Source organism: Chrysochloris asiatica, unplaced genomic scaffold, assembly GCF_000296735.1.
Source record: "Chrysochloris asiatica unplaced genomic scaffold, ChrAsi1.0 scaffold00446, whole genome shotgun sequence".
In the NCBI taxonomy this organism is placed as follows: Eukaryota; Metazoa; Chordata; class Mammalia; order Afrosoricida; family Chrysochloridae; genus Chrysochloris; species Chrysochloris asiatica.
The window spans coordinates 171,704-198,242 of record NW_006408964.1 but is presented as its reverse complement, the minus strand read 5'-3'; the positions used below and the strand labels follow the sequence as shown (position 1 = coordinate 198,242).

The window sequence follows — 26,539 nt, the reverse complement described above, 5'->3', positions numbered from 1 at the left end:
GGATCCAGGATTTTAGAGCCAGGATTCCTATGATGAGTCTCCTAGACCCAGAAAACAGCGAGCAGTAACGGCAGAGACACGAAGCAAAAATGATTGAGAGACATTGGCAACAGAACCAGGAGACCAGTGTCAGATGGTGTTGGTGGGCTTCCTGTTCCGCAGAGCAAGAAAGCTGAGCATCTTAGGGCAGGAGGCTTGCAACATAGCGCAGTGCTCATGGGCAGCTGTCAGCAGGGCGGAAGTCCACAGGTTGAGGAACGGAGAGAGGCCTGCCTGGCAGACAAAAACTAGAAAAGGCTTGCCTGCTCCAAGAACTGTATCCCGAGCTGACCTGTAACCTCAATACAAAGAAAACAAAACTCCTCAGCACTGTAATAAAATCATGTTAAGTGGAGAAAAGATTGAAGCTGTTAGAGACTCCAGTTTGCTCGGATCAACCATTAACACATGGAAGCAGCAGTCCAGAAATCAAACGACGTTTTCCATTAGGCAGATCTCCGGCCCAAGATCTCTTAAAGTGTTCAAGAGCAAAGATGTCAGTTTGAGATAAAAGTGTGCCTGATCTAAGCCATGGTATTTTCAATAACCTCACACATGCATGAGACAGTTGGACAGTGAATAAGGAAGACTGTAGAAGAATTGATGCATTTGAGTTAAGGGTTGGAGGAAGATATTAAAAATAACAAAAACTTACAACAAACCAACTTGTGTTGGAAAAAGTGCATCCTTGGAAGCCAGGATGGCCAGACTTTGTCTCTCGTACTTGACATGTTATCAGGAGGGACCAGTTCCTGGAGAAAGACATCATGTTTGGTAAAGTAGAGGGTCAGCAAAAAAGAGGAAGACCCCCAACGAGATGGATTGGCACCACTGCAGCAGCGATGGGCTCAAGTTTAACAAGAATTGTGAGGTTGGAGCAGGATCAAGTGGTTACGTTCGTTGTGCATAGGGTCGCTGTACGTCGCAACAGACTCGACAGCACCAAATAAACCCAAAAACTTTTGAGTATGGTCTCTGAGTTCTATATGGCCAATGATTTATCACACAGAAAGTGCTACAGAAGAGACAAAATGTGTCAGAATTGGATTAAAAAAAATAAATAACCCTGGGCTGTTCATGCTGATACAAGAAAATTCTCTCCTCTTTGTTAAGTTACACCTGAAGGACTGACCCTATTTCCACACTTTGCTTTTCCCCCCCTCAAGAAGCCGATTATGACTCATGGTAACCCCAGTATGTGTCAGGTGGGAACTGTGTTAAGGACACAGGACTGTTAATGACTGAACTTTGGGAAGTAGATCACCAGGCTATTTCTTCCGCAGCACCCCTGGGTGGATTCTGACCTGCAGTGTGTTTGTACCTCCCATGGATTCCCAAAACCATTTCTACTGAGTCGAGCCTGAGTCATGGCAACCCCTTATCTGCTAGAGGAGAAATATGCTCCACAGCGTCTTTTGGGCTGTGATCATTCAGAACAGATTGCCAGGACTTTCTTCCAAGGTGCTTCTGGGTGAACATACTCTGACAGTTCAGCTAGCAGCTGCACAACTCAAAAACTCCTTCCTAAAACTAAAGGAGAAAGACAGACTGAATGAAGACAGTCCATGTCGTGGACTCTGTATTTAGATTGCCTGGACTTTCTTCTGACTGTTCAGCTAACAGCTGAGCACTTTATCATTTGCACCATTTTGAAGACTGCTTTCCAAAACCTAATGTGAAAGAAGATGGTCCCTTCTCGTGGACTCAACATTAAAGAGATTGCCTGGACTTTCTTCCAAGGTGCTTCTAGCAGCTGAGAACCATTTGCACCACTCGGAGACTCCTTCCCAAAACTAAAGGAGAAAGACAGACTTTGAATGCAGATGGTCCCTGTCATGGATTCAACATTAAACAGATTGCCAGGACTTTCTTCCAAGGTGCTTCTGGGTTAACCACCTCTGACAGTCCAGTCAGTAGCTGACAACTTAACCGTTTGAACCACTCGATGACTCCTTCCCAAAACTAAAGGAGGAAGACAGACTTTGAATGAAGATGGTCACTGTCATGGGCTCAACGTTAACTAGATTGCCAGGACATTCTTCCAAGGCACTTCTGAGTAAACACCCTCTGACAGTTCAGTTAGCAGATGAGTGCTAAACCCTTTGCCACTCAAAGACTCCTTTCCCAACACTGAAGGAAGACTCTGATAGAAGATGGTCTTCGGAGCAAGGCAACAATGGGTCTAAAGGACCAATGGACACAACTGGACCCTCAGCCTCCCTGGCCCTGAGACTAGAATGAAGTAGATGGTGCCCGGCACCCACTATCCACTGCTCTGAAAGGGATCACATTACAACGTGCTGAACAGAGTGGGAGAAATGTGGAACAAAACTCAGAATCATAAAGACCAGGCTTGCTGGTCAGATGAAACCTTCCAAGACTATGTATGGCCCTTAGTTATATTTGAAGTGTAGACAGGAAGTCACCCTTGTGGCTCAAGTTTCAGTCAAACAACAGACATGTCAGTACGACGAACAATGCCACCAGCGAGCTAGACATCCCTTAGAAAAGCCAACCGTGCGAAGATCAGAAAGGGCAGCGTTTGCCCAGAGAGAGCGCTCAGAAGGCAGAAAGGAAAACAGACTCCCGGGGAGGGCACGGGAAGAGGCCTGTCACATTGTGGGGGTCCTAGTGAAGGAAATGAAATAAACACCATAAGGACTGCTGAGTGGCAAACTGATTTGCACAAGAAACCTTCACTCAATTCACAATTTAAAGAAGCGTAAAGACTCAAGGAAAAAAGAAAAAGGAAAAAAAAAGTTCTCTGTTAGCGTAGGAGTTACATTTATGTTCAACAGATTACAAGTGGGAATTTTATAAGGCAGCCATCCCAGAATGCTCTACCACATTTCTGAATGTGACGGAGAAAATGTCTGGGATCCGTTACATTCCTTGAGGGATTCAACTTGGTCACTGGCGGCCTTAGGACAAAGATGAGCGTACAAATCCCATCCCGGTCCTTCTATTTCAGAAACTAACTCCAACCCTTAAGAAGCACCTTAGAAACAAGACATGTAAACCTCCACTTGAGCTTTTTGGCTCACAAATAACTAATAAAAATGCAAGTAAGATGATAAAAAATGCATAACTCATACTTTTGAGAGATTCCTTTCTTTTTTTTTTGTCCCCTGAGAAAAGATTCATAGGAGGGGAGAAAACCACATTTGAAAATACAACTTAGTAACTCTGCAAACTATCAACATTTACACCCGGGAACAGTCTCTATGGGTACGTGTCATAAACCAAACCCAAATCCAGTGCCGTCGAGTCTGTTCCGGCTCACAGTGACCCTACAGGTCAGCGTAGAACTGCCCCGGGAAAGGGGTTGGGGGTGGGGTTTCCAAGGCTGTTGGTCTTTATGAGACCAGAAAGTCTCATCTTTCTCCCAAAGAGCAGCTGGAGGGTTTGAACCACCAACCTTGTCTCTTTGAGTAGGCGTGCACAGTTGGCGGTTACATCAGAACAAGTTTTGTCCATACTTGTGAAGGTTTAAGTCTATGAGGAAAACGAAGACATCATCGTAGAGAAAACAAAACAAAACAGCAAAAGACCAGGAGATAAAAATACAACTGAACAGGTGTTTCTGTGTGTTTCCTTGTTCTGTAAACCTTCCGACTGTGCAGGGCACTTGCAGTTTCTCCAGAATCGGTAACCACATGATGGACTTCAGGGTGAGCACATTCTCCTCCAACTACAGAGAACAGGGTCTAAGTTGCATAAGTGGACGTGTGTTGTTCCCAGAGATGCTCAAGTCATCCTGAATAAACGAAACAAGACAGACTTTGTTACTTCTTATAACAGATTCAATTGTGTCCCCCGCCTCAATATGTGTTAGAAACCCTAAGCCCTATAGAAAAATTTTGAAAGATATCAGTCTGAGGACTAAGGTGCACCTGATCCAAGCCATGGTATTTTCAGTAATCTCATATGCATGTGCAAGTTGGACAGTGAATAAGGAAGACCTTAGAAAACTGGATGCATTTGAGTTATGGTGTTGGAGAGAATATTACAAGTATCATGGGCTGTCAAAAGAACCAACAGATCTGTGTTGGAAGAAGTGCATCCACAGTGCTCCTTGGAGGCCAGGATGACCAGACTTCGTCTCTCATACTTGAGACATATTATCAGGAGGGACCAACCAGTCGCTGGAGAAGGACATTGTGTTTTGTAAAGTCAGCAAAATATAGGAAGACCCCCACCCACCCACCCCCAATGAGCTGGATTGGCACAGTGGCGGCAGCAACGCGCTCAAGCGTGACAAGAATTGTGAGGATGGTGCCGGACCCGGCGATATTTCATTCTGTTGGGCACAGGGTCACTGTGAGTCGGAACCAACTCACCGGCTCCTAACAACAACAACTTGGTGAGGCACTGTAGTATAAGCACTGGGCTGTGAACCACAAGGTCGGCAGTTCAAACCCACCAAGTGTTCCTGGGAAATCCCAGACAGGGCCATTATGAAGTAAAACCAACTCAATAGTGTTTAACAACAGTAAAATAAAACTCACCACCACCACCAAAAAAACCATGGTGGTGTCAAGTCCCCTCCAACTGACGGCAACCCTACAGACCAGAGAAGAATGGCCCCATAGGGTTTCTGAAGCTGTCAGCGTTTACAGAAACACACCATGGCACCTTCCTGCCATGCCACAGTGGCTGGGTTTGAACCACCGACCTTGTAGTTAGCAGCCCAATGCTTAGTCCACTGTGCCACCAGGACTCCTAAGCACGCCCCCTGAAATGGAGGAGAATGTCCACACTGCATCATGGCTACAGAGTCTGGGATGACCACCCACAAAGAGACAAGGATCTTCCCCAAGCGGGGACAGAGAGAATGTTCAGCTAGAGATGCCTGAACTGTGAGAAAATAAACGTCTGTTCAGCAAAGCCACCCCTTGTGGTATTTCTGTTGGAGACACAAAGACAAACCTTCCACACGGAGACGCCTTTCTTCAGAAATTCTTGAAGATCTCCAAGTCCTGAGATGAAGCGCAGGGAACATTATCCCAGTCGTTATCGGGGTACGTCTCGAAGTTGGAGGTGTCCCCATCATTGGACACTTTGGGTATGATAGGGGGCTGGGATGGGGACCAGACAAGACAGAAACCCACAGTTAAGACCACAGGGATACAAACCTGCCTGTTAGATCTCTCGCTTTCCTTAATCTGGAGACAAATTCAAAGTTACTTTTGCTGCCATCTAAAGAATACTGGTCTGGTGCTGCAGGAAATGTGCTGGACCACAAGGCTGGTGTGAACCACATGGTCATTGGTTCAAACTCACCAGCCGCTTCTATACAGGGCCAGTAAGATTTGTAAACAACTTGATGGTACTGAACAACAAGGTACAACAGGGGAGTATGGGGGATCCACTAGACTTTAGCCACAAGATCCAAGGTTCAAGCCCACCAGCTGCGGGAGAAAGAGGATGCTTTCTGCTCCCGCAAATATTAAAAGGTTCAGAAACCGTATACAGTGTTGCTGTGAGTCAGAACCGACTCGACGGCGCTTACTAACAACAACAAGGGACAAGTATTGGTCTCTTCCTGTCTGGAGGAAAGAAGAGAGCAAAACCATCAGAGAGACATGAAAACAATTAGTCAAGTGTGGATTAACGGATCATACAAACATCAACCTCCAAGCCCTGAGACCAGAAGAACTACATGGTACCTGGGTATCGCTACCTAATGCTCCCAAAGGGATCATATTAGAACATCCCAGACAAGTGAGGGATCAAAATGTGGAAGAAAACTAAAAAATCCCACTAAAAAAAACAGGCTTACTGGTTGGACAGACTGCGGGAACGCCTGGTACCATGGCCTTAGTCCCCCTGCAGACCTGGAAATGAGCCCACCCTGCTGACTGAATTTTCAGTGTAACAATACACTGCTAAGGCGCTGTTGGATCAGCACTGGACTGCGAACCCCAAAGTCAGCAGTTCAAACCCACCAGATGCTCCTGGGAAGCCCTATACAGGGTCGCTATAAATCGGAATCAACTCGATGGCACTTACCAACAACAACAAGGGGAACAGTAACAGTAATAAATAATACACGCCTTAGTCATGGGCCATTTGAAGCTACGTGGCAGCATTTACACAAAGCCAACATTCAAAGGGAGGAAATGGGATGGAAGACGTCACATTGTGGCAATCACAATTAATGAGATGAGGCAACATTTATCTCAAGTGTCGAATGAAAACCCGACCCACTGTGGAAACCTTCACCCAACTCAAAATAAAGTGTATTTTTTTAAAAAATGAACGTCTGCCTTGATGTGTCTTCTCTTCGGAAGACTATCTGATGTTGTTGACATTGTTGTTGCTAAGTGCCATCGAGTCAGTTCTGACCCATAGCAAACCCTGTACAGGGTTTCAGAGGGCGGCTGGTGGGTACGAACCACCGACACTGTGGTTACTAGGCTATTTCTTCTTCTACCACAACACCAGACGGTATATATGGGATGAAACAGAGCTGCAAGTAGAGCGTCAAACTCTCAGAAGCCTCCGGGACAGACAGTCCTGTTCGTTTCCACCCCTCCGGTCCCGTGTGGAGAAATAGCCGACCCTGAAATCAGGGCCTGGTTCACAAGAAATCAGAAGGGACAAATGAAAAAAGATGTTCCAACGCACTCATTGGACAGGCAGGGAAGCCGGGTTACCGGCGACTGGAAGTGGCGGGTGGTGTTGTACAAGGCAATTCGGGCAAACACTGAGGCTCAGACTCAGAAGCTGTCCCTTCCTGCTGTCGTTCAGCGCGGCCTCGCTAATCCTGATTCACCTGACTGCGTGGAACAGCCCCTTAGAGTCTGCTACGCTGTCATCTTCTAAGAGCTGCTGGTCAGCTCTTTGTCTCCTGCAGAGATGCTGGCTGAGTTTGAACCGCCAACCTTTCCGTTAAGTAACCAAGCAGTTAATAACCCTTGCTGCATAAAGAGTCATTGGATTACGGAAATCCTACCTTCAGCCTCCTCTGTGGGACACCTTCCCAGTCGATACCCCGGAACCACCGATGTCGTTTGATGTCATTTGCTCCGTTCTGAAAAAGAAACCAACATCATCCGAGTTCTGGATGGAATTGTGACTATCCACCCCGCAAAAAATACAGGCACTGGAAATCCTAAAACACTTGCCCCCCCCCTCCTTTGTTATGTTAATGGAAGCCTTTGGAGATAAAGGGGAAGCCTTTGTCACATAGAGTACCATCAAATAAAGCAAAGAAACCCAAAAGAATTAAGGACCTTCACCCACATCCTACAGAGAGAGGCTTCCCTGAGAGTTGTTAGCACCTTGAAATCTGACTTCTACTCTCCCAACTTCCCAGAAAATAAATTCATGGTCTTTAAAGCATGATTTCTGTAATATACTAGCTGAGACAATCAGAACACATATCTGTAAAAAGGCAGGTACAAATATGCTCAAAAGGAAAAAATCTCTTACACATATTTGCTTCGTGTTAAAGATTGTCTGGAGAGTGACCACCAAGTACCGAACTGTCCATGAAGCCGTTTACTTTCTCTATGCATAAACCAACATGGTCACCAAGTGAACGAGGCTCTGAATCAGAGAATAAAGTCTAGACAACCATTCCTCACTTAGTGACCGTGTTGTTATCCAACCATCTTGTTATACAGAACATTCTGCACTGGCCGCCCAGAGCCCAGAGAAGTCTAGATAGTCACTCCTCACTTAGTGACCACGTAGTTATACAACATTCTGCACTGGACACAAGAGTCCGGAGAAGTCTAAACACCCACTGCTCACTTAGCAACCGTCTAGTTATACAACATTCCGCACTGGCCACCAGAGTCTGGAAAGGTCTAGATACCCACTTCTCACTTAGCAACTGTCTCGTTACACAACATTCCATACTGGCCACAGAGTCTGGAAAAGTCTGGATACCCACTTCTCACTTAGCGACTGTCTCGTTACACAACATTCCGCACTGGCCACAAGAGTCCGGAAAAGTCTAGATACCCACTCCTCACATATCCATTTAATTATACAACATTCTGCACTGGGCGCCAAGAGTCCAGAAAAACCTAATATCCAACATGTGTTAGCCAAGTCTGGAAGTCAGGAACACTGAAGTGTGAGCAATCCTCACTGTGACAGTTAAACAGTTTTATGTCCAATCGGTGGGGCAGGATTCTCAGTGACTTAACAGTTACCACGTAGCCACCGTCTGCACTGCGCAGAGATCTACGATGCAGTCGGTCCCCAATACGGGATCTGATGTGGCCAGACCTGACCTCCTGTGATGGTCTAGCCTCGCTTTTAAGATGCTAATGCAGCTGAACGCTACAGGATGAGGTTGTATCTTAAGTCCATCTCTTTTGAGACATAAAGGAGACTAAACAAGCAAACCTGGTGTGGAGCTGCGAGTTGAAGCGCTGGACTGCAAGGTTGGGTGGAACTACAAGGTCAGCGGTTCAAACTCAAAAGTCACTCCTCGGAAACCCTATAAAGGGTCTCTATGAGTTGAAGCCAACTCGGGGGCACTCATTAACAATAAGAACAGACAAGCAAACAGAGCTCAGAGGAATGTACTAGAACCAAGATAAAAGAGCTGGGAGGAGTGTGGCCTTTGGACCTGGGATCCCTACACTGAAAAGCTCTTAGACCCAAAGGAAAAGTAATGCCAAGAAACGGTTAGAAAACTGACTAGCAACAGTGAATGCTGTACAAACGCACTATGCTCAGTAACACTTGATATTAGATGATCTATTAGATGATCTATTTGGCTGTTAGATGCAATATTAGATGATCTATTTGGCTGTTAGATGCAATATTAGATGATCTATTTGGCTGTTACAGAAACAGTCTTAACTATAATTGATGTTTGTTGCCGTAATAACATATTGCCTGTATTTCTACCACTAGTTACGGGCTTTATGTGTTATATTTTAATATCCTTGAGCCTGAGAAGAAACATGGTTTACTTGCACCAAACTGATCGGTTCTGAGAAATCGTTAATGCCCTTAAAGTGTTTTTTTTTTGTGGGTGTGAAAGAAATGCTGAGAATTTTAATTAGTCCCTCTTATTACAGTATTGAAATTAATAATTTGTCAAGTCATATTCAAGTGTTGATTTTATATACTTATATCAATCAATAAACATTGTGACAATTGGGGGAGGGTGGAAAAAAAGAATGCTGGGCCTAAAGATGCTGAAAGGAGACAAGGACCTTTTCTCGCTTTCTGCAGAGACAACAGAGAGAAGCTTTCCCCGAGGGCCAGCAACCTGAAGTTGGACATGGAGCCTCCTAAACTGTGAGGAAATCTATTTCTGCCTATTGTAACCACCCCCTTGTGGTATATCTATTACAGCAACACTAACACAACACTTAATTGTGCTCATGAGAAATCTGTACCTGGACCAAGAAGCAGTTGTTCGAACAGACCATGGGAACACTGAATGTTTTAAAATTGGGAAAGGTGTGAGACAGGGTTGCATTCTCTCACCATACTTATCCAAACTGTATGCTGAGCAAATAATACGAGAAGCTGGATTCTATGAAGAAAAACTTGGCGTCAGGATTGGAGGAAGACTCATTAACAACCTGCGATATGCAGATGATACAACCTTGATTGCTGAAAGTAAAGAGGACTTGAAACATTTACTGATGAAGATCAAAGAGCATAGCCTTCGGTATGGATTACATCTCAATGTCAAGAAAACAAAAATCCTCACCACTGGACCAATAAACAACATTCTTATCAATGGAGAAAGGATTGAAGTTGTCAAGGACTTCATTCTTCTTGGATCAACTATCAACACTCGCGGAAGTAGCAGTCAAGAGATCAGACAACGTATTGCACTGGGCAAATCTGCTGCACAGGAACTTTTTAAAGTATTGAAGAGCAGACATGTCAGCTTGAGGACTAAGGTGTGCCTGAGCCAAGCCATGGTGTTTTCAATAGTCTCATATGGATGCGAAAGCTGGACAGTGAATAAGGAAGATCGTAGAAGAATTGATGCCTTTGAGTTGTGGTGTTGGAGGAGAATATTGAAAGTGCCATGGACTGCCAAAAGAACCAATAGATCTGTTTTGGAAGAAGTGTAACCAGAGTGCTCCTTGGAGGCCAGGATGCTAAGCTTCTTCTCTCATACTTTGGACATGTTGTCCGGAGGAAACAGTCGCTGGAGAAGGATGTCATGCTGGGTAAGGTGGAGGGTCAGAGAAAAAGAGGAAGACCCCCAACGAGATGGATCAGCCAGGTGGCATCATTTATGGACTCAGGTGAGGCAGCGGTAGTGAGGTTGGCCCAGGATCGGACATTGTTTCGTTCTGCTGTGCATGGGGTCGCTATGAGTCGGTTCCGACTCGATGGCACCTGACAACAACAACAGAACTAAAACCTGTGTTCAGGTGATAAGTGAACGTGGCTGGGCCCATGTCATTCTGTGATGACGCAATCTGCCTGTTCTGTAATGAAGGCATGGGACAGTTACTAGTGATGAAATTTGTCAGTCTGTAATGCTGTAATGGAGTCCTGGCGTGGCACTGTGGGTTAATGCACTGGACTGCAAAGTCGGAAGTTCAAGCTCATCCGCTGCTCCTCAGAGGCTCTATACAGGGTCCCAATGGGTCGGAATTGATGCAAAGGCACTTGGCAACAACAACAGTGATGTAATGAGGCAGTATACAGCGATGTCATGCGACAGTTACGAGATGATGTAATGAGGCAGTATACAGCGATGTCATGCGACAGTTACAAGATGATGTAATGAGGCAGTATACAGCGATATCATGTGACAGTTACGAGATGATGTAATGAGGCAGTATACAGCGATGTCATGTGACAGTTATGAGATGATGTAATGAGGCAGTATACAGCGATGTCATGTGACCGTTACGAGATGATGTAATGAAGCAGTATACAGTGATGTCATGTGACAGTTATGAGATGATGTAATGAGGCAGTTATGTAATGATGGAATTTGGTAGTTATGTAATGATGTAATAAGGAAGTTACATAATGATTCAATGAGGCAGTCATGTAGTGATGTAACTGACAGTCACGTAATAAAACTGTGGTAGTCACGTAATAAAACTGTGGTAGTCACGTAATGACGTAATGAGGTAGTCACGTAATGATGTAATGAACTAGTCATGTAACGACGTAACTGTGGCAGTCATGTAATGATGTAGTGAGGTCGTCACCTAACGATGCAGTGTAGCAACTGTGTCATGGTGAATTCATCCTGCATTTAGTGATCTGATGACTTAGTAGAACTGGGACAGGGACTGGAAACACACAGTGTTTCTATAACCATCACTGTTGAGCGCTCAGCACAGCTCCAAATCCACTCTCAACCACGGAGCTGGACACTTTAAAGGGGAGAATGGCATGTTCAAATCAACCTCACAGAGGAAATAAACACACTAGGGAGGGGCTGGCTGAAAACTGCTCCTGAGAGATGTGCTTGTTTGGAGGAGGGTAGGGAGGTAGAATGTAGGTGCTCTTAGGTTTTGTATGCCCAGAAATCAAGACATAAAATTTGACTGACTGGGCATCAGTGTTGGATTTTGATGTCTATCGTGTAAAATGACACATTTATATTAAACTACATTCACTATACAAAACACAACAGTTGCTGCTGAAATGATCCCAACTCACAGCAACCTCAGGGTCTCAGAGTACAACTGTGTACAGTAAGTTTCTCAAAGACTAGTATTTCACAAGATTGCCAGACTTTTCTCCTGAGACACCGGTGGGTAGATTCAAACCACCAACTTCTCATTATTGACTGAGAGTTCAATAATGCAATCAACACTTTATCACTTGCTGATAAATCAATTCAGACTCACAGTGTCCCCCACCCCCCATGTGTGCCATCAGTGAATGACTTTTCATAACTAGATCCTAGATCCCACTCATGGTGCCCCTGTGTGTGTCAGAGTAGAACTGTGCCCACAGGGTTCTCAGTGGATGATTTTTCATAAGTAGATCCCACTCATGGTGCCCCTGTGTGTGTGTCAGAGTAGAACTGTGCTCCACAGGGTTCTCAGTGGATGATGTTTCATAAGTAGATCCCACTCATGGTGCCATGTGTATGTCAGAGTAGAACTGTGCCCCACAGGGTTCTCAGTGGATGATTTTTCATAAGTAGATCCCACTCATGGTGCCCCTGTGTGTGTCAGAGTAGAACTGTGCCCACAGGGTTCTCAGTGGATGATTTTTCATAAGTAGATCCCACTCATGGTGCGCCCCCCATGTGTGTCATTGTACAACTGTGCTCCACGGGGTTTCCAAGTTCTGATTCTTGGCATGAGATTGCCAGGCCTTTCTTCAGAGGTACCTCTGGGTAGACTGAGAACCCCACCTATGGTGAGCAACAGAAAGCGTACGTCCACGTAGCAGGAATACTGACCTTCATGTTTCCCAGTCTCTTGGTCCTGTCCACAACAAGCAGCTTCCTGATAAGGTCTCTGTTTGTGAGAAGGAAGCAGAGTATAAAAACCTCAATGTCTGCAGCCCACGTGCATATCACATGACAACGGAGAGCAAAGAGCTACACTCCCCTGAACTCCCTAAAACGAGACCTACTTGGCTGACTGAGACTAGAGAACTCTCCGAGATTAGCACCGTAACATACCCTCCAAAGGTGGCCCCCAAATTAAGTCCCTAGATCATCCCGTGGCTGGACAACATCTGTGCTTGCTGAACTTCTTGATCAAATCACCTAAACTGAAACCAAACAGCCCACACTTGCTTTGAAACACAGATGAGACTGCCAGGGGTCAGGGAAACTAGATGAAGGGAAACAGAACCACCAGAATACAATTAACGAGGATGGTTGCCCTCTGTGAGAATGTAACTCATGTCTCTGAACAACTACTGCACAGAGACTACGGAATGGGAACCCAAGCTTTCCTGTAAACCCTCACTTAAAAATACACTACAATGTTACTGAAAAATAACCACCACCACCAGCTAACTCACTCACTGGTATATGAAAATTTAGGTAATAATTCACTTTGCATTTTGGCAAAACATTTTATGGGAATGATTTCTTATGGCTATCCTTGAAAACCCTACACAGAGTCCCAATGCATCGGAACCGACCCAACACCGTCTTACCCACCACTCATCTGTCAATTTGTAATCTCATATTCTTAGGACATGTTATCAAGGCGGATCAGTCCCTCCAGAAGAACATCAATCATGCTTGATAAAGTGAAGGGTCAGTGACAATGAGGAGGACCCCCAACGAGATGAACTGACACAGTGGCATCAGCAATGGGTCAAACTTAATGATTGTGAGGTTGGCTCAGGCCTGGGCACTGTTTCGTTCTGTTGTACGTAGGCTTGCAAGAGTCGGAACTGACCCAGTGCCACTTAACAACAAGAACAAATTTCTTGTCCGTAACTGCTCTTCAAAAACGTAAACAACACTGCATTGCTCATTCACAGAGCGTAAATTCAGGGAAAAGGGTTGATTTAGTCCTTAAGATGAAAAATAAAAACAAAAATCAGAAAATACAAGCCAGCCCTGAGTATCCGAACACACCATATAAATCAAAAACCAAATGAACCATCCCTGAAAAACTACATGTATTCTTATGAAAATAAACAGCACACTGCCTCGCGAGGCTACTCGGTTGTGTGATTATTGTTTTAAAATGCTCGCTTTAACGTAAGCACGCAGATCACGAGGGGATATTTGAAGTTGGCTCGTTCTGCTACACCTTCCTCTGAAATCTGAGCACAGGTCAGTACAAGTCATCCAGCTCTAAGGCTGTGGTTGTTAAGTGCCGTCGAGCAAGTTCTGACTCATAGCAATTCTATGTATAGGGTTTCCGAGGCGTGACTGGTGGGTTTGAACCGCCGGCTTTGCGGTTAGTAGTCCAGTGCGTAATCTACTGCGCCACGGCAGGACTCCTTCAGGATTTATAAAATAAGTACTACTTTGTCACGGCATCAGTTCTGATTCATGGCAACCCCGTGGGTTTCAGGGCAGATTTGTGGTTATTCTTTGAAAAAATGGATTGCCAGGTCTTTGTTCCGTGAGCCCTCAGGGTTGGACTTGACACAGGAATTCCAGCTTTTTAGGTTAACAGTCAGGCACAGGGATTGTCCTCTACTTGGCTTGCATGCTCTCAGTACGGTTCAACATTCCCGGGTGTTATATCCTGTGGAAACTGCAGTCAATAGCATGCATCCAAACTGGTGACTGGAAAACCAATTTGCTGTGTTAACTTTACACCCAACTCACAGCAAAGAGGTTTTTTTTTTTTAAACATAAAGGTCGCCAGCAAGCTAACATGCCTACTTGTGTGTTTCCTTTGCCTTTCAGTCTTGGAGCAGGGTTTGTCCTGAATGAACCTCATTTCTTGCCTTGATGGCTTGCCACAAGCTTTATAACAAAAAGGGGGGAGTAGTTAATCTTAACATTCCAGGAACAGAGGACCCTAGGACCATCAAGGGAGAAGAGCACGAGTAGAATGTGGGACCTTATCTAGAGAAGCAGTGATATCAAAGATGGAGGCAGAGATGAAGACGTGGAGAGAGGGAGCAGCTGAGGACTCCAGACTCATGGAAAGAGAGGGACTGAGGCAGATGGCCAGGAGGCAGATTTGCAGAATGTGCCCTTTGGTTGTTAAAATGATGATATATTCCTAAGTGTTTTTGTATACATCTCCAAAAAAACAGAGGGAATGGAAGCAAATACAGTTGAATGATGACGCGTGGAGGGGATTGTAACCACTATAATGAAATGAAATAGGATAGGGTGAATGCAAACCTCATGTTTTCCCATGTCAATGATCACTCGATTTGCAATAAAAACTTTAAAGCAAAAATGTACTGGGTTATAGCTCGTTCTACTTAAACAAAAAACGTCTACAAAACTTCAATCTCCTACAAAAACAAAAAACTCCAAGCTCCTTTTTGTCGAGTCGATTCTGACTCATAAGGACCCAGGCCACGTAGGGCTCCCAAAACTGAAAATCTTCACAGGTACACAAACACCTACCTTTCTTCCTCAGAGCAGCTAGTGGGTCTGAACTGCCCATCTTAACAGTGCTTATCCTACAGCACAGGATGAAGATGAAAACTTACGTAAGTCTAACGTGTATACACGCATGTAGAGCAAATACGTTGTTGATGTGGCGCCGTAGGATAAGCACTCGACCTCACAGTTGGAATCACCTCGATGGCACTTTAACAAGAGGTGCCGTGGAAGAAAGTCCTGGCAATCTGTTCTCTTTAAACACGGCAGTCAGGAAAACCCTGTGGGGTCGTTCCATTCTGTCATGTAGGATTGCTGTGAGTCAGAATTAACTGGATGAACCCCAACAATAGTAAGTAGTAGATTTTGTTTTAGGAGTCCAGGTGTAGTGTTATGTGGTAAGCACTTGACCGTAACATCGGTTTGATTGCAAAGTCAACGGTTCAAACTCACCAGCCAGCTCAAACTCCACAGACAGGGTCGCTATGAATCAGATCTGACTCAATGGCACTCAATAACATATTTTGTTTAGTAATATCCCCATATAACATCACACAGCATGGAGCACCGGGTTAACACGCTGGACTGCAGGGTTTTAATACACAAATGCTGTTGTTGTTATGTGCCGTCGTGTCTGCGCCGACTTACAATGCCCTGGTTCAGCGTTTCTGAGGAGTGCCTAGTGGGTCTGAACAGGCGACCTTGCAGTTCAAAGCGAAATTGCACTCCAGCGCATTAACCTGCAGCGCCATGCCAGGATACCAGAGAACTTCAAAAGATTTGTTGAAAAATAGACTTGAAAGACGGTGGAATTTATTCATGGACTTTATGTGGCACTACGGAATAAGCACTCGACCACAAGGTTGGCGGTTCAAACTCACCAGCCGCTCCTCACAAACCCTACACAGGGCCAGTGTGAGTCAGAACCGATTTGAACGCACATACAACAACAGATGAAACAAAACCGCCCCAGGTCCTATTGCCTAACAAAGAAGGTCACTGGATTGAGTTTACAAATTAACCCAAACCAGCAGCCATCGAGTTGATTTCGACTCACAGCCACACAATGTGTTACAGGGTCTCTGGACCACCTTCTTTATGAGAGATTGCCAGGCCTATCTTCCGTGGTACCTCTGTATAGGTTCAAACCATCGATCTTCAGTTTAGTAGTCAAACATAAACCCCATCAAAAATAAAACAAAAACAAAAAACCGCACTGCTATCAAGTCACTTCTGATTTACAGCAAGCCCAGTATAAGGTTACAAGACTGTAAACCTTTACAGGGACAGATGGCCTCATCTGTGAAAGTAAACGTTTTGTGTCATCTTGGGCACGCCAGGATGTGATAAACCAGTAGGAGGATTAGGCCTTAATCCTACCACCTCCCTGTTGCACTTTATTAGAGAGTCCCAAGGGTATGCCTACAATGCATCTTCTTTTACAAGAGATGAAAAGAGAAAGAGATTTGAGCAGAGAGAGGGGGACCATGTACGACTAAGACAGAAGAGCCGCCGGAAGCACCATGCATTCTGTGGACCTGAGGAGCTCCTAGATCCACAAGAAGGTTGATGCCAAGACACACGGTGCTCTCCCAGGAACGCTGGACCTACAGACACTGAAAGGTGACAAGGACCTTTCTCCAGAGCCCACAGAGAAAGAAAACCTTTCCCTGGACTCAGCACTCTGGATTCGGACTTCTGGCCTCCTAAACTGTGAGGGAATAAACTTCTGTTTGTCAAAGTCACCCCCCTTGTGGTCATTCTATTATAGCAGGGTTAGAGGACTCAGACATGATCTTTCTCCCGCGGAGAAAGCAGTCCAGTTTAGCAGTCCGGTGTTTATCCTGTGGTACCACCAGGGGATTGAGAACAGGACACGGCCACCAAAGGTATTCGTGTATTTCAAAGAAAGAATTCTTTTCCCTTCATTGTGCTAGAAATTAACCATCGCTGTTGCCACAGAGGGAATTGCAAATCACATGGACCCCACGTGACAGAGTCGAGCTGCCCTCGGCTGTCATCTGTACGGGGCCAGATCCCCTGGTCTTTCTCCCACGGAGCTGCTCGTGATTCGAACTACCTATCTTCTGCCAAGCATTCCTCACTCCAGCACTAGAGCGCCTGCGTATCAAGTATGGTGCAAGTCAGGTAGCAGTAATAAAAGCATTCTAATTTTTTATTTAAAAAATAATATTTTACCATGTTTTGCGTGAAGGATTTCCACAGCCATTCAAGTTCCTGTTCAACCATTTCTATACACATTGTTCAGTGACACTGGCTCCATTCTACAGAATGTACCAACATTCTTGATATTTCTACTCAGGTTGTTCCATTTCTATTCATCTAGTTTCCCTACGGTTTTTGTTTTACGGTCATTGTTGACTTTGGGCCTAGTGTCCATTGGCTTTTGGAGTCTTGGTGTGGAGCTGTGGGTTAATGCGTCAGACCGCAAAGCCATTTGAACTGCAAGGTTGGCGGTTCAAGCTCACCAGTTGCTCCTTGGAAATCCTATACAGGGTCACTATGGGTCAGAACCGACTCAACGGCACTTACGAATGACGACACTGGTGACTTTTATAAAGAAGCAAAGTACTGACGGAGGACAGTTTTTACTGTGTAAGGTAATCTGTGATTTAGCTGCAAGGTGACCCCCAGGGGTTAGTTTTGGCCCTACGTCTGACAAGTCCCTCTAGGCAATAGTTTCAGGAACTCTCCATTCTCAATCGGCCCCACTAGCTCTGCTTTGTCTTTGCTGTTTAGGGAATTTGAGGGTCTACCCCACATTTTCCTTCCATCCTATAGCAGTCCGTCAAAGGAATCCTGGTGACAGACTGTTTAGTGCCCGGCTGCCAACCAAAAGGTTAAGTGGTTCGAACCTGCCAGCCGCTCTGCAGGAGAAATACGTGGCAATCTGCTTCCACAAAGATTTGCAGCCTCGAACACTCGAAAGGGGCAGTTCTGCGCGGTCTTAGAGGGTTAAGAAGAGTTGGAATCAATTCAATAGCAGCAGGTTTGGTTTGGGGATTTTATAACAGGCAATCTCCTGGGTCCCTGATTACAGTCGTCTGTAGTACGTGCTCAGATACCACCCAGTTCTTCTAGTCTCCGTGGAGATGAACACTGTAGACTCTGGTCTCATCATTTAAAAAGACTTTGAGGATGAGTCCAATGTAAGCAAAGACTACGACATTGCTGAATTCATGCAACAATCCCAACAAGGATGAGATGCGCCCCGTGAGGAGGGGGAAGTTACTACCATTCACATACCCGATCTGTGTTCTTAGCAAATTGGACGAGCAAGCACCTCTCCCTGCTAATTCTGAATACTGCCAACTGCCAGAGGAATCAAAGTGGATCCTGGTGTGGGGCTGTGGAATGGCGCACTGGACCACAAGGTTGGCAGTTCAAACCCACCAGTTACTCCTGGGGAACCTTACACAGGGTCGCTATGGGTCAGAACCGGATCGACAGCTCTTAGCAACAACAGCACAGGTCTTTAAAGGTGGTTGTTGTTAGGTGTCATCGAGTCAGCTCGGACTCATAACGACCCTACATGCAACAGAACGAAATGCTGTCGGGTCCGGCGCCAACTTCAACACGGCTGGTGTTGGAGCTCAGCGTGGCGGCCGCTGTGCCAACCCATCTCATAGGGGCTCTCCCTCTTTTCTGCAGACCCTCCACTTTGAAAAGGTGGTATATCATCAAAGGAGAATACTTAGAACCGTTCCCCTTTTTTCAGGAAAGGTAAGTGCCCACAACAGCTTCCACACAGAAGATTCGGAGAGCCCAAGGTGGTAAAAACTATCTGTCGAATATCCCCATTCATGGTTTCAGACACTCTGGAAGCTGACTTACTTGACGTAGAAATCCAAATGTCTGGGGAAATCTATTTTGGCGGCAAGAATTTTCTGATAGATTCCAAATGGGTTGTCGTCAAAAAATGGAGGGAACCTGTCAGGAAAACAAGCACGTGGTGTTAGTGAAAGACAAGTATAGAATGATCCTAGGGAGTCTACAATGGTTACCATTCCTGCTTTAAGTACAAAGGAAACCACCCTTCCATACCGACTCTCTCCTACCACACTAAAGTCATAGAAGTTGCCAAGACGTCCGGCAGAGAGATGGCTTTGACCTGCACAGAGCACGCCACACCGTGACTGGGTTACTCATGACCTTTTCTTGTTAAAACCCTTTAAAAAACCACAACAGAAGACCAATTCCAGCTCCTCAGAACGAGAACATCCGTTTGGACGAGATACCATCTCCTCCAAGACAAGAATCTGAGTTCGGCCAGGTGGACCCTGAAAGTGAGCCATCAAGACGCCCCGTCCATGTTTTCATGGGATCCGTTGTCTCTGATCCCAACGCCCCATAAACTACATTGGTGGTGGTGGCTGTGTGCCACCGAATCGGTTCCTACTCATAGGTTCCTACCCATATATGGTTTCTGAGGCTGTCTTTGTGGAAACAGAAAGCCTCAACTTTCTCCAAGTAACTGGTAGATTTGAACTACTAACCTTGCAGTTAGTAACCCAGTTTATGATTTACTATGCTACCAAGGCTCCTTACAAACTTCATTAAAAAGAAAAAAAAAAACCCTGCATCCCACCAGACCCCAAGATCCCTGGTGAAGTGCCCACTCAGCAGGCAGATTTTCCTAATGAAAATTCAGGCAGCATGCCATCAGAACCAAAGTCACGGCCATCAGAACCAAAGTCACGGCTAGTGAGTGGAACCTGGTTCATCATGGACCCAGTACGACAGAGCATAGAGGCTTCCTAGGGTTTGCAAGGACAGAAATCTTTATAGGAACACACACAGCCTCATCTTTCTCCCTCAGGGCGCCTGGTGGGTTTGAACCTCTAGCCTTGAGGTTAGCAGTACTATGTGCTTATCCCAAAGCAACACCAGGGCTCCTGTCTAATGTAACTAGCTACAACATTTACTGAAAAATTACTCCCAGCTCTGAAGTAGATATTTGTACATATTCCCTGAACTGAGCCTCACCAACACTGACTACTTCAGAAGTTACTTGCCATTCCCGTGGCTGAATTTTCAACCAAAATCAACTCCTTCTGAAAGGCTAATAAGGGGAATACTGAACTGCTAATTGCAAGGTCGGTGGTTCAAACCCACCAGCCAGTCCTCAGAAACCCTACAAGAGATTCGCTATGACTCAGCATCGACTTGACAACAAGGAGGAGTCGACACTAGAGAGATATGCAAAGCTTACAATAATCAACCTTTGAGATCAAAAGGGCAGGATTTACCCAAGGACAAAGTTCAGAAAGGTTAGGGAAGAAGGACGAATGGAAACAGGAAAGACGGGCAGAAAGAGGATTGAGCGGTGTTTCCCGTGTTAAAATGGTAGTCAGCGAGATGAAAGAAAATGTGTAAGAACTGCTGACTGGAAAACAAATGTGCTTTATCAACCTTCACCCAATACACAGCAAGAAAAACAGTATGTCTTTCTTTGTTTTATAAGGTTTTCATTGTGAATTGAGTGATAGTCGACATGGGGAAACATCAGTTTTACACTCATCGGACCGTATTTCCTTTCATTGTAATGATCACAAGTCCTTGTATGCATTATCATTCAACAGTACTTGCTTCTCCTATTCCGTTTTGTTTTGTTTGTTGGGGATGTACACCAAAGCACTCGGGAATATAGAATCATTCAAACAACCAAAGGGTAAGTCTGTCCCCCGGCCACCAGCACACAGCCCCTCTCCCCCCACCCCCCATGAGTCTAGTGTCCTCAGCTGTTCTGTCTCTCAAAAACAGTATTTTTAAAGAAAAAGTAGTTAGCCACTCCCGAGCCCGAGTCTGCACTGCCTTCAGGACCAGTCTCCGTCCCTAACAGTGGCTGCTGGAATCACACTGGCCTCTGCTCTGGGCATGGGCGGCGGCGGTTCTCAGCACGCTTGGCTGTATGATTTCATCTCAGAGAAACGGGCCATTAAACTCGGGGAGAGAATGTGTCAGACATACCTAGAAACGTTTATGAGAGAATATTAAACAGCGTGCTGTCGGGAGTCAGGCGTGAAAAGATGATATCATGGAGGCGATGTCAGAAAAGTCAACATTCTAGCTCAGTGCTGTTAGCTGATTCCCACTGGTACCCACCCCAGCCCCACGGGGGGTGGGGGTGGGGGTGGGGTGGGGGGTTTCTAGGCTTTACAGAATCAGATCTCAATGACTCAATGGGTGGATTGGATCAAAGCTTTCTAATGTTCTGAGCCACCCACGAGTTTCCTCAATAGACCCTACCGTTGCTGTGTACCGTGGAATCGACTCCGACTCACGGGCACCCCATGTTCCCAAGTAGTGGGATTTCCTGGACTGAAAGATCTTCCTCCTACAGGGTCTCGGGAGATCTGCCAACTGAACCACCAACCACTCAACCACTGCGCCACCAGAGTTCCGGACTGTGGGTCCTGATATTATTAGGTTGTATCCAGTCTGTTCTAACTCATAGCAACCTTACACACAACACAATGTCACACAACCCGGTCCTGTGCCATCCTCACATCCGTTAACACCTGAGCCCATTGTTGCTGCCACTGTACCAATCCACCTCATTGGGGGTCTCCCTCTTTTTTGCTGACCCTCTTTACCAAGCATGATATCCTTCTCCAGGGACTGGTCCTTTCTGATAAAAAGTCCGAAGTATGAGAGACAAAGTCTCACCATCCTGGCTTCTAAAGCCCTCTGGCTGCACTTCTTCAAACACAGATTTGTTTGTTCTTCTGACAGTCCATGGTACTTTCAATATTCTCCTCCAACATCCTCCCTCAAATGCATCCATTCTTCTACGGTCTTCCTTATTCACTGTCCATGCATACAAGCTTACTGAAAATACCTCGGCTTGGGTCAGGCACACCTTGTTGCTGTCATGTGCTGTGGAGTGGGTTCCGACTGACAGAGACCCTGTACAGGGTTTCCAAGCTTGTAAGTCTTTACGGGAGCAGAAAGCCTCATCTTTCTCCCGCAAACAGCTGGCTGGTAGTTTCGAACTGCTGACCCTGAGATTAGCAGCCCAAATTATAAGCATTACACTACCAGAGCGCCTTAGGCACACCTTAGTCCTCCTGAAACTGGTATATACTTGCTCTTAAACATTTTAATGAGGTCGTTAGCAGCAGATTTGCCTACTGTAATTTGTCAATTGATTGCTTCACTGCTGCTTCCATGCGCATTGAAAAGTGGATTCAAGTAAGATGAAGTCTTTGACAACTTCAATCTTTTCTTCCTCTACCACGTTATTCAGTGGTCCAGTTGTGAGGATTTTTGCTTTCTGTACATTTGAGGTGCAATCCATACTCAAGGGTGTAGTCTTTGATCTTCATCAATAAGTATCTCAAGTCTTCTTCAGTTTCAACTAACAAGGTTCCATCAACTTCATAAAACAGGTTGTTCATGAGTTTCCCTTACCACATAGTTGTGTTCCTGCTGTATGTCATGAGTTGGTTCCGACTCATATAGGGCTTCCAAGGCTGTAAATCTTTTTATTTTTTTTAAAACTTTTCATGGTCCGTTGAGTAAGGGTTTACAGACAAGATCACGAGCATTACATTCAACAAATCCTACACTGTTTCATTGAGAATTACAATCCTTTCCCTACATGTTATCCTATCCCGCCGGGGTTCCTACCAGTATTCCACCCACTTTCCCATCCTTTTTCTACTGGGTCCTCAGGAAAATGATGCCCTTTTGATTTTGAATGACGATTCCATGACCTGCCCACCCCCAGTAAATCTAGTACTTGGTTGAAAATTGGGCCAGAAGAGAGAGTTTCTTTCCAACGAGGCTGTTACTCTTTATGGGCGCAGAAACCGTCATCTTTCTCCCTCTGAGCAGCAGATGGATTCAAACTGCTGACTTTGTGGTGAACAGCCCGACACTAGGGCTTCTTCATTGCATATTTTAAATAAACCGCGTTGAAAATGTTATCAACGTGTAGATCGTATGAAGATATTTGCTTTTGTGGCACAGACTCATTTATTTATTCATCAACAGCAAATCCAGAGATGTCCACGTAGGATTTTTGTTCCTTTTCGTTTCGGGAGCAGATCTCCAGGTCTTTGTCCCATACAACCGCTGCTGGGTGGATTAGAACTTCCAACCTTTTGGTTAGTGGTTGAGCATTTAGCCATTATGCCACCTGGCTCCTTAAAAGCACAAGCAGGGGTCCGAGAAAAATGGCATTCCCCCGAGCGTGGGGGAGGGTGCACATCCGCCCCCTTTGACTTCCAGCCAGCGAGTCTGTGAAGCGGCCACAACCCGACCCACTGTGGTGGGAGCTCGCTGCCGGAAGTGGGAGGGAACACTGGGCCACGTGACGCACTGCAGCGGACCGCAGCACGGAGGGCCACAGGGCTCCTGTCCCGACGTGGAAAGGAATACTGGACCACATGCCATACTCCGGAAGCCGGATGTAACGCGGATCGCATGCCTCACATCCGGAAGTGGGATAGAGGCTGGACCACGTGCCTCACATCCGGAAGTAGACAATACGGCTGGACAAGGTATCACACATCCGGAAGCGGGATACAACACGGGACCACGTGACTCACGTCCTTCGAAGGCGGACACAAAAGTGGACCACAAGGCTCATGAGTCAAAACAAGATGGGAGATGACCCAGTGTCTCACATCCGGAAGTGGGATAGAATACTATACCACGTGATTCACATCTAGCAGTGGGATGCAACACTAAACCACGTGATTCACATCCAGCAGTGGGATGCAACAGTGGACCATGTGCCTCACATATTCTAAGCTCCGGCTTTTCTTGGTATGACATTAAGGAACCCTGGTGGCACAATGTGTTGGAGCATTGGGCCATGATCTTGTCTGTGAGATCTGTGTTTTTCGTGTCCAGCGCGAGACGGGGGTGTGTTTTTGTTCTCAAAAAAAAAACAGACTCGGGAACCCCTGGGAGAAATTCTACTGTTTCCCACGAAGTCACTAAGGTCAGAACTGACTCACTGGCTGTGGGTTTCTGGGTTCGGGCTTTCCTGGGTCAGGGTTTCTATGAAGAGATAGAAATGTGATGCCCTAGTTATGTCTGGTAAAGAGCACACAGACAGATTGGTGGATAGATGTATGGAAGGATTCACAGGTAGGTAGGTAGGTAGGTAGGTAGGTAGGTAGGTAGGTAGGTAGGTAGGTAGGTAGACATACAAAAAGAAGGTAGATGGAGGTATGAATAAAAAAATAAGAGGATGAGTAAATGGATGAAAGGAACGTAAGTAGGTAGACAAATATGTGGACAGTGCCGAGTTTCACAAGAAACTGTCTAAGAAGGAAGACAGCTGGGTAGGTGATACAGAGAATGGATAGACAGATGGTAGATGGATAAGATGGATGGATGAACAGGTTAATATAAAGGTAAGACAGACGAGGAAAACACAAGACATGGATGGAACAAGATAGGGAGGGATGGACAGACAGATGCAGCAATGACAGATAAACCAACAGATGGACAGATAATGGGTGGAATAGGAGACAGATAGATGACGACAGATACTAGACAAGTTACAACCAGGAACAGGTGATAGATACACAGACACATAGATGACAGAATACATAGATGGGACCTAGCAGAGAGCACATAAAAAATACAGATGAATAGACAGACAGACAGATGATGAGTGAGGTACAAGACAGACATGGTAAATGGCTGTTTACAGATACAGATGATAGATTATAGACAGATAAGTGATAAATACATACATGCATATGCATACATAGGTGATACATGCTAGAGATAGAATAGGTAGACCACAGGGACAGGGGCGGAGCACATAAAACGAATACAGATGCAGAGTAAATATGTAGGTACGTATATAAGTAGGTAGATATACAGGCAGATAGATACAAACCTACACACATATTTACGTATGTTGTTGTTAAGTGCCTTCGAGTCGGTTCCGACCCATAGCGACCCTGTGTATAGGGTTTCCAAGGAGCAGCTGGTGAGCTTGAACTGCCAACCTTGCAGTTCAAACAGCTTTGCAGTCTGGCGCATTAACCCACAGCGCCATATCAGGAGTCCATGTTAACGTATACAGATACATAAATATAGATGATAGATATAAAAGGTATGTACGTAGGTAGATAAGTAGACAAAAACAGATATGTACACGGGTGATAGAGAAATAGAATAGGTACAGACAAGACACAATGAGGGAGCAAATTAAAGAAACACAGAAGGAAAGCAGGTAAGATATACAACTACACAACTACAGAAATGACAGAGATGGAAGGTAGCTAGGTAAGATGGTAAGTAGATGGACGGAGAAATGGATGGATGGGTAGATGGATGGATAGCTCAACAAGTAGACGGTGGATAGATGGATGGATGGATGGATGGATGGATGGATGGATGGATGGATGGGATGAGTGGGTGAGTGGGTGGATGGATGGATAGATGAGTGGGTGGGTGGATGGATGGATTGCTAGATAGGTAGATGATGGATGGATAGATGGATGATAGATTGGTAAATACATGAATGGATGGCTAGACGGATGGATGGATGAACAGATGATAAAGATGAGGAATAGGAGCAGACAGCACACAGAGAGGGTAGCACAGAAATAATTAACAGTTTCTCACAGACCCCGCTTTCCTTGTCCAGGGTGACACCCACAGGCATAGGGCTTCGGACTCGAACACATACTTGTATTCTGGGAGGCCATTATTCAATCCTAACGCCCTTAAAATAGACATCACTGCCACATCGGGACATACCCCAACAGCCACAGAACTCGACTTTTTGATCTGGTGTGGTACTGTTTGATCAGTACTGGACTTAAAAGCACAAGGTTGGCAGTTCAAGCCTACCAGTTGCTCCTTGGGAATTCTATACAGGATTGTAATGAGTCAGAACTGACTGGAGAGCACTTAACCACAACAATACTGCGTGTGTCTCAAGAGCTAGAAGGCTGAGTGTTGGTGACGGGCTGGCGTGTTAGAACACTACTCACCCCGACAGCATCTCAAAGATGAGGATGCCCATGGCCCACCAGTCCACGGCCCGACCGTGCCCTTTGCTCTGGATGACCTCGGGGGCGAGGTACTCAGGCGTGCCACAGAGGGTCCATGTCCTGGGAAGAAAACAGAGACACCGACCACAGGGTAAGCCGTGGACTCTACAACAACCGGGTCTTCACATGATCAAAGTGACGCTTTTGGTCCCATGGGCACAAGCTCCTGTAGACACAACGTCTGAGAGAAACACCCTCCTGTAGACACGCTCTCTTATCCAGGGGCAATAACATGGCTTTCAAAACCAGCTGTTGTGGAGTTGAGCCTGACTTGTAGAAACCCCATGTTCTGCAACAAAGAACTGTGCTCCCCAGGACTTTAAATGTCTGTGATGAGAGAAGACCTGGGCAAATTTAGCTTCTACCGCCACCTACTGGAGACTGAGAGAATGGGGTGCAGGTGAAATAAGTTGTGGATGGACCGGTAGACAGATGCATGTGTGGGGCGGGTGGATGGATGGATGGATGGATGGATGGATGGATGGATGGATGG

The 26,539-nt window shown here is 45.6% G+C and overlaps 1 protein-coding gene across 1 annotated transcript in view; it reads right to left on the bottom strand.

Annotated features, from left to right (window-relative positions):
• Nucleotides 1–4,991: 4,991 nt before the first annotated feature.
• PRKX (protein kinase, X-linked) overlaps nt 4,992–26,539 on the bottom strand; it is a 72,109-nt gene continuing 50,561 nt past the window's right edge. The window contains exons 4-8 of the mRNA XM_006877237.1: nt 25,987–26,106; nt 18,851–18,946; nt 12,416–12,473; nt 6,998–7,075; nt 4,992–5,117 (exon numbers count right to left, since the gene is read on the bottom strand). Coding sequence (XP_006877299.1) covers nt 4,992–5,117; nt 6,998–7,075; nt 12,416–12,473; nt 18,851–18,946; nt 25,987–26,106 — 478 coding nt within the window. The remainder of the gene's footprint in view (nt 5,118–6,997; nt 7,076–12,415; nt 12,474–18,850; nt 18,947–25,986; nt 26,107–26,539) is intronic.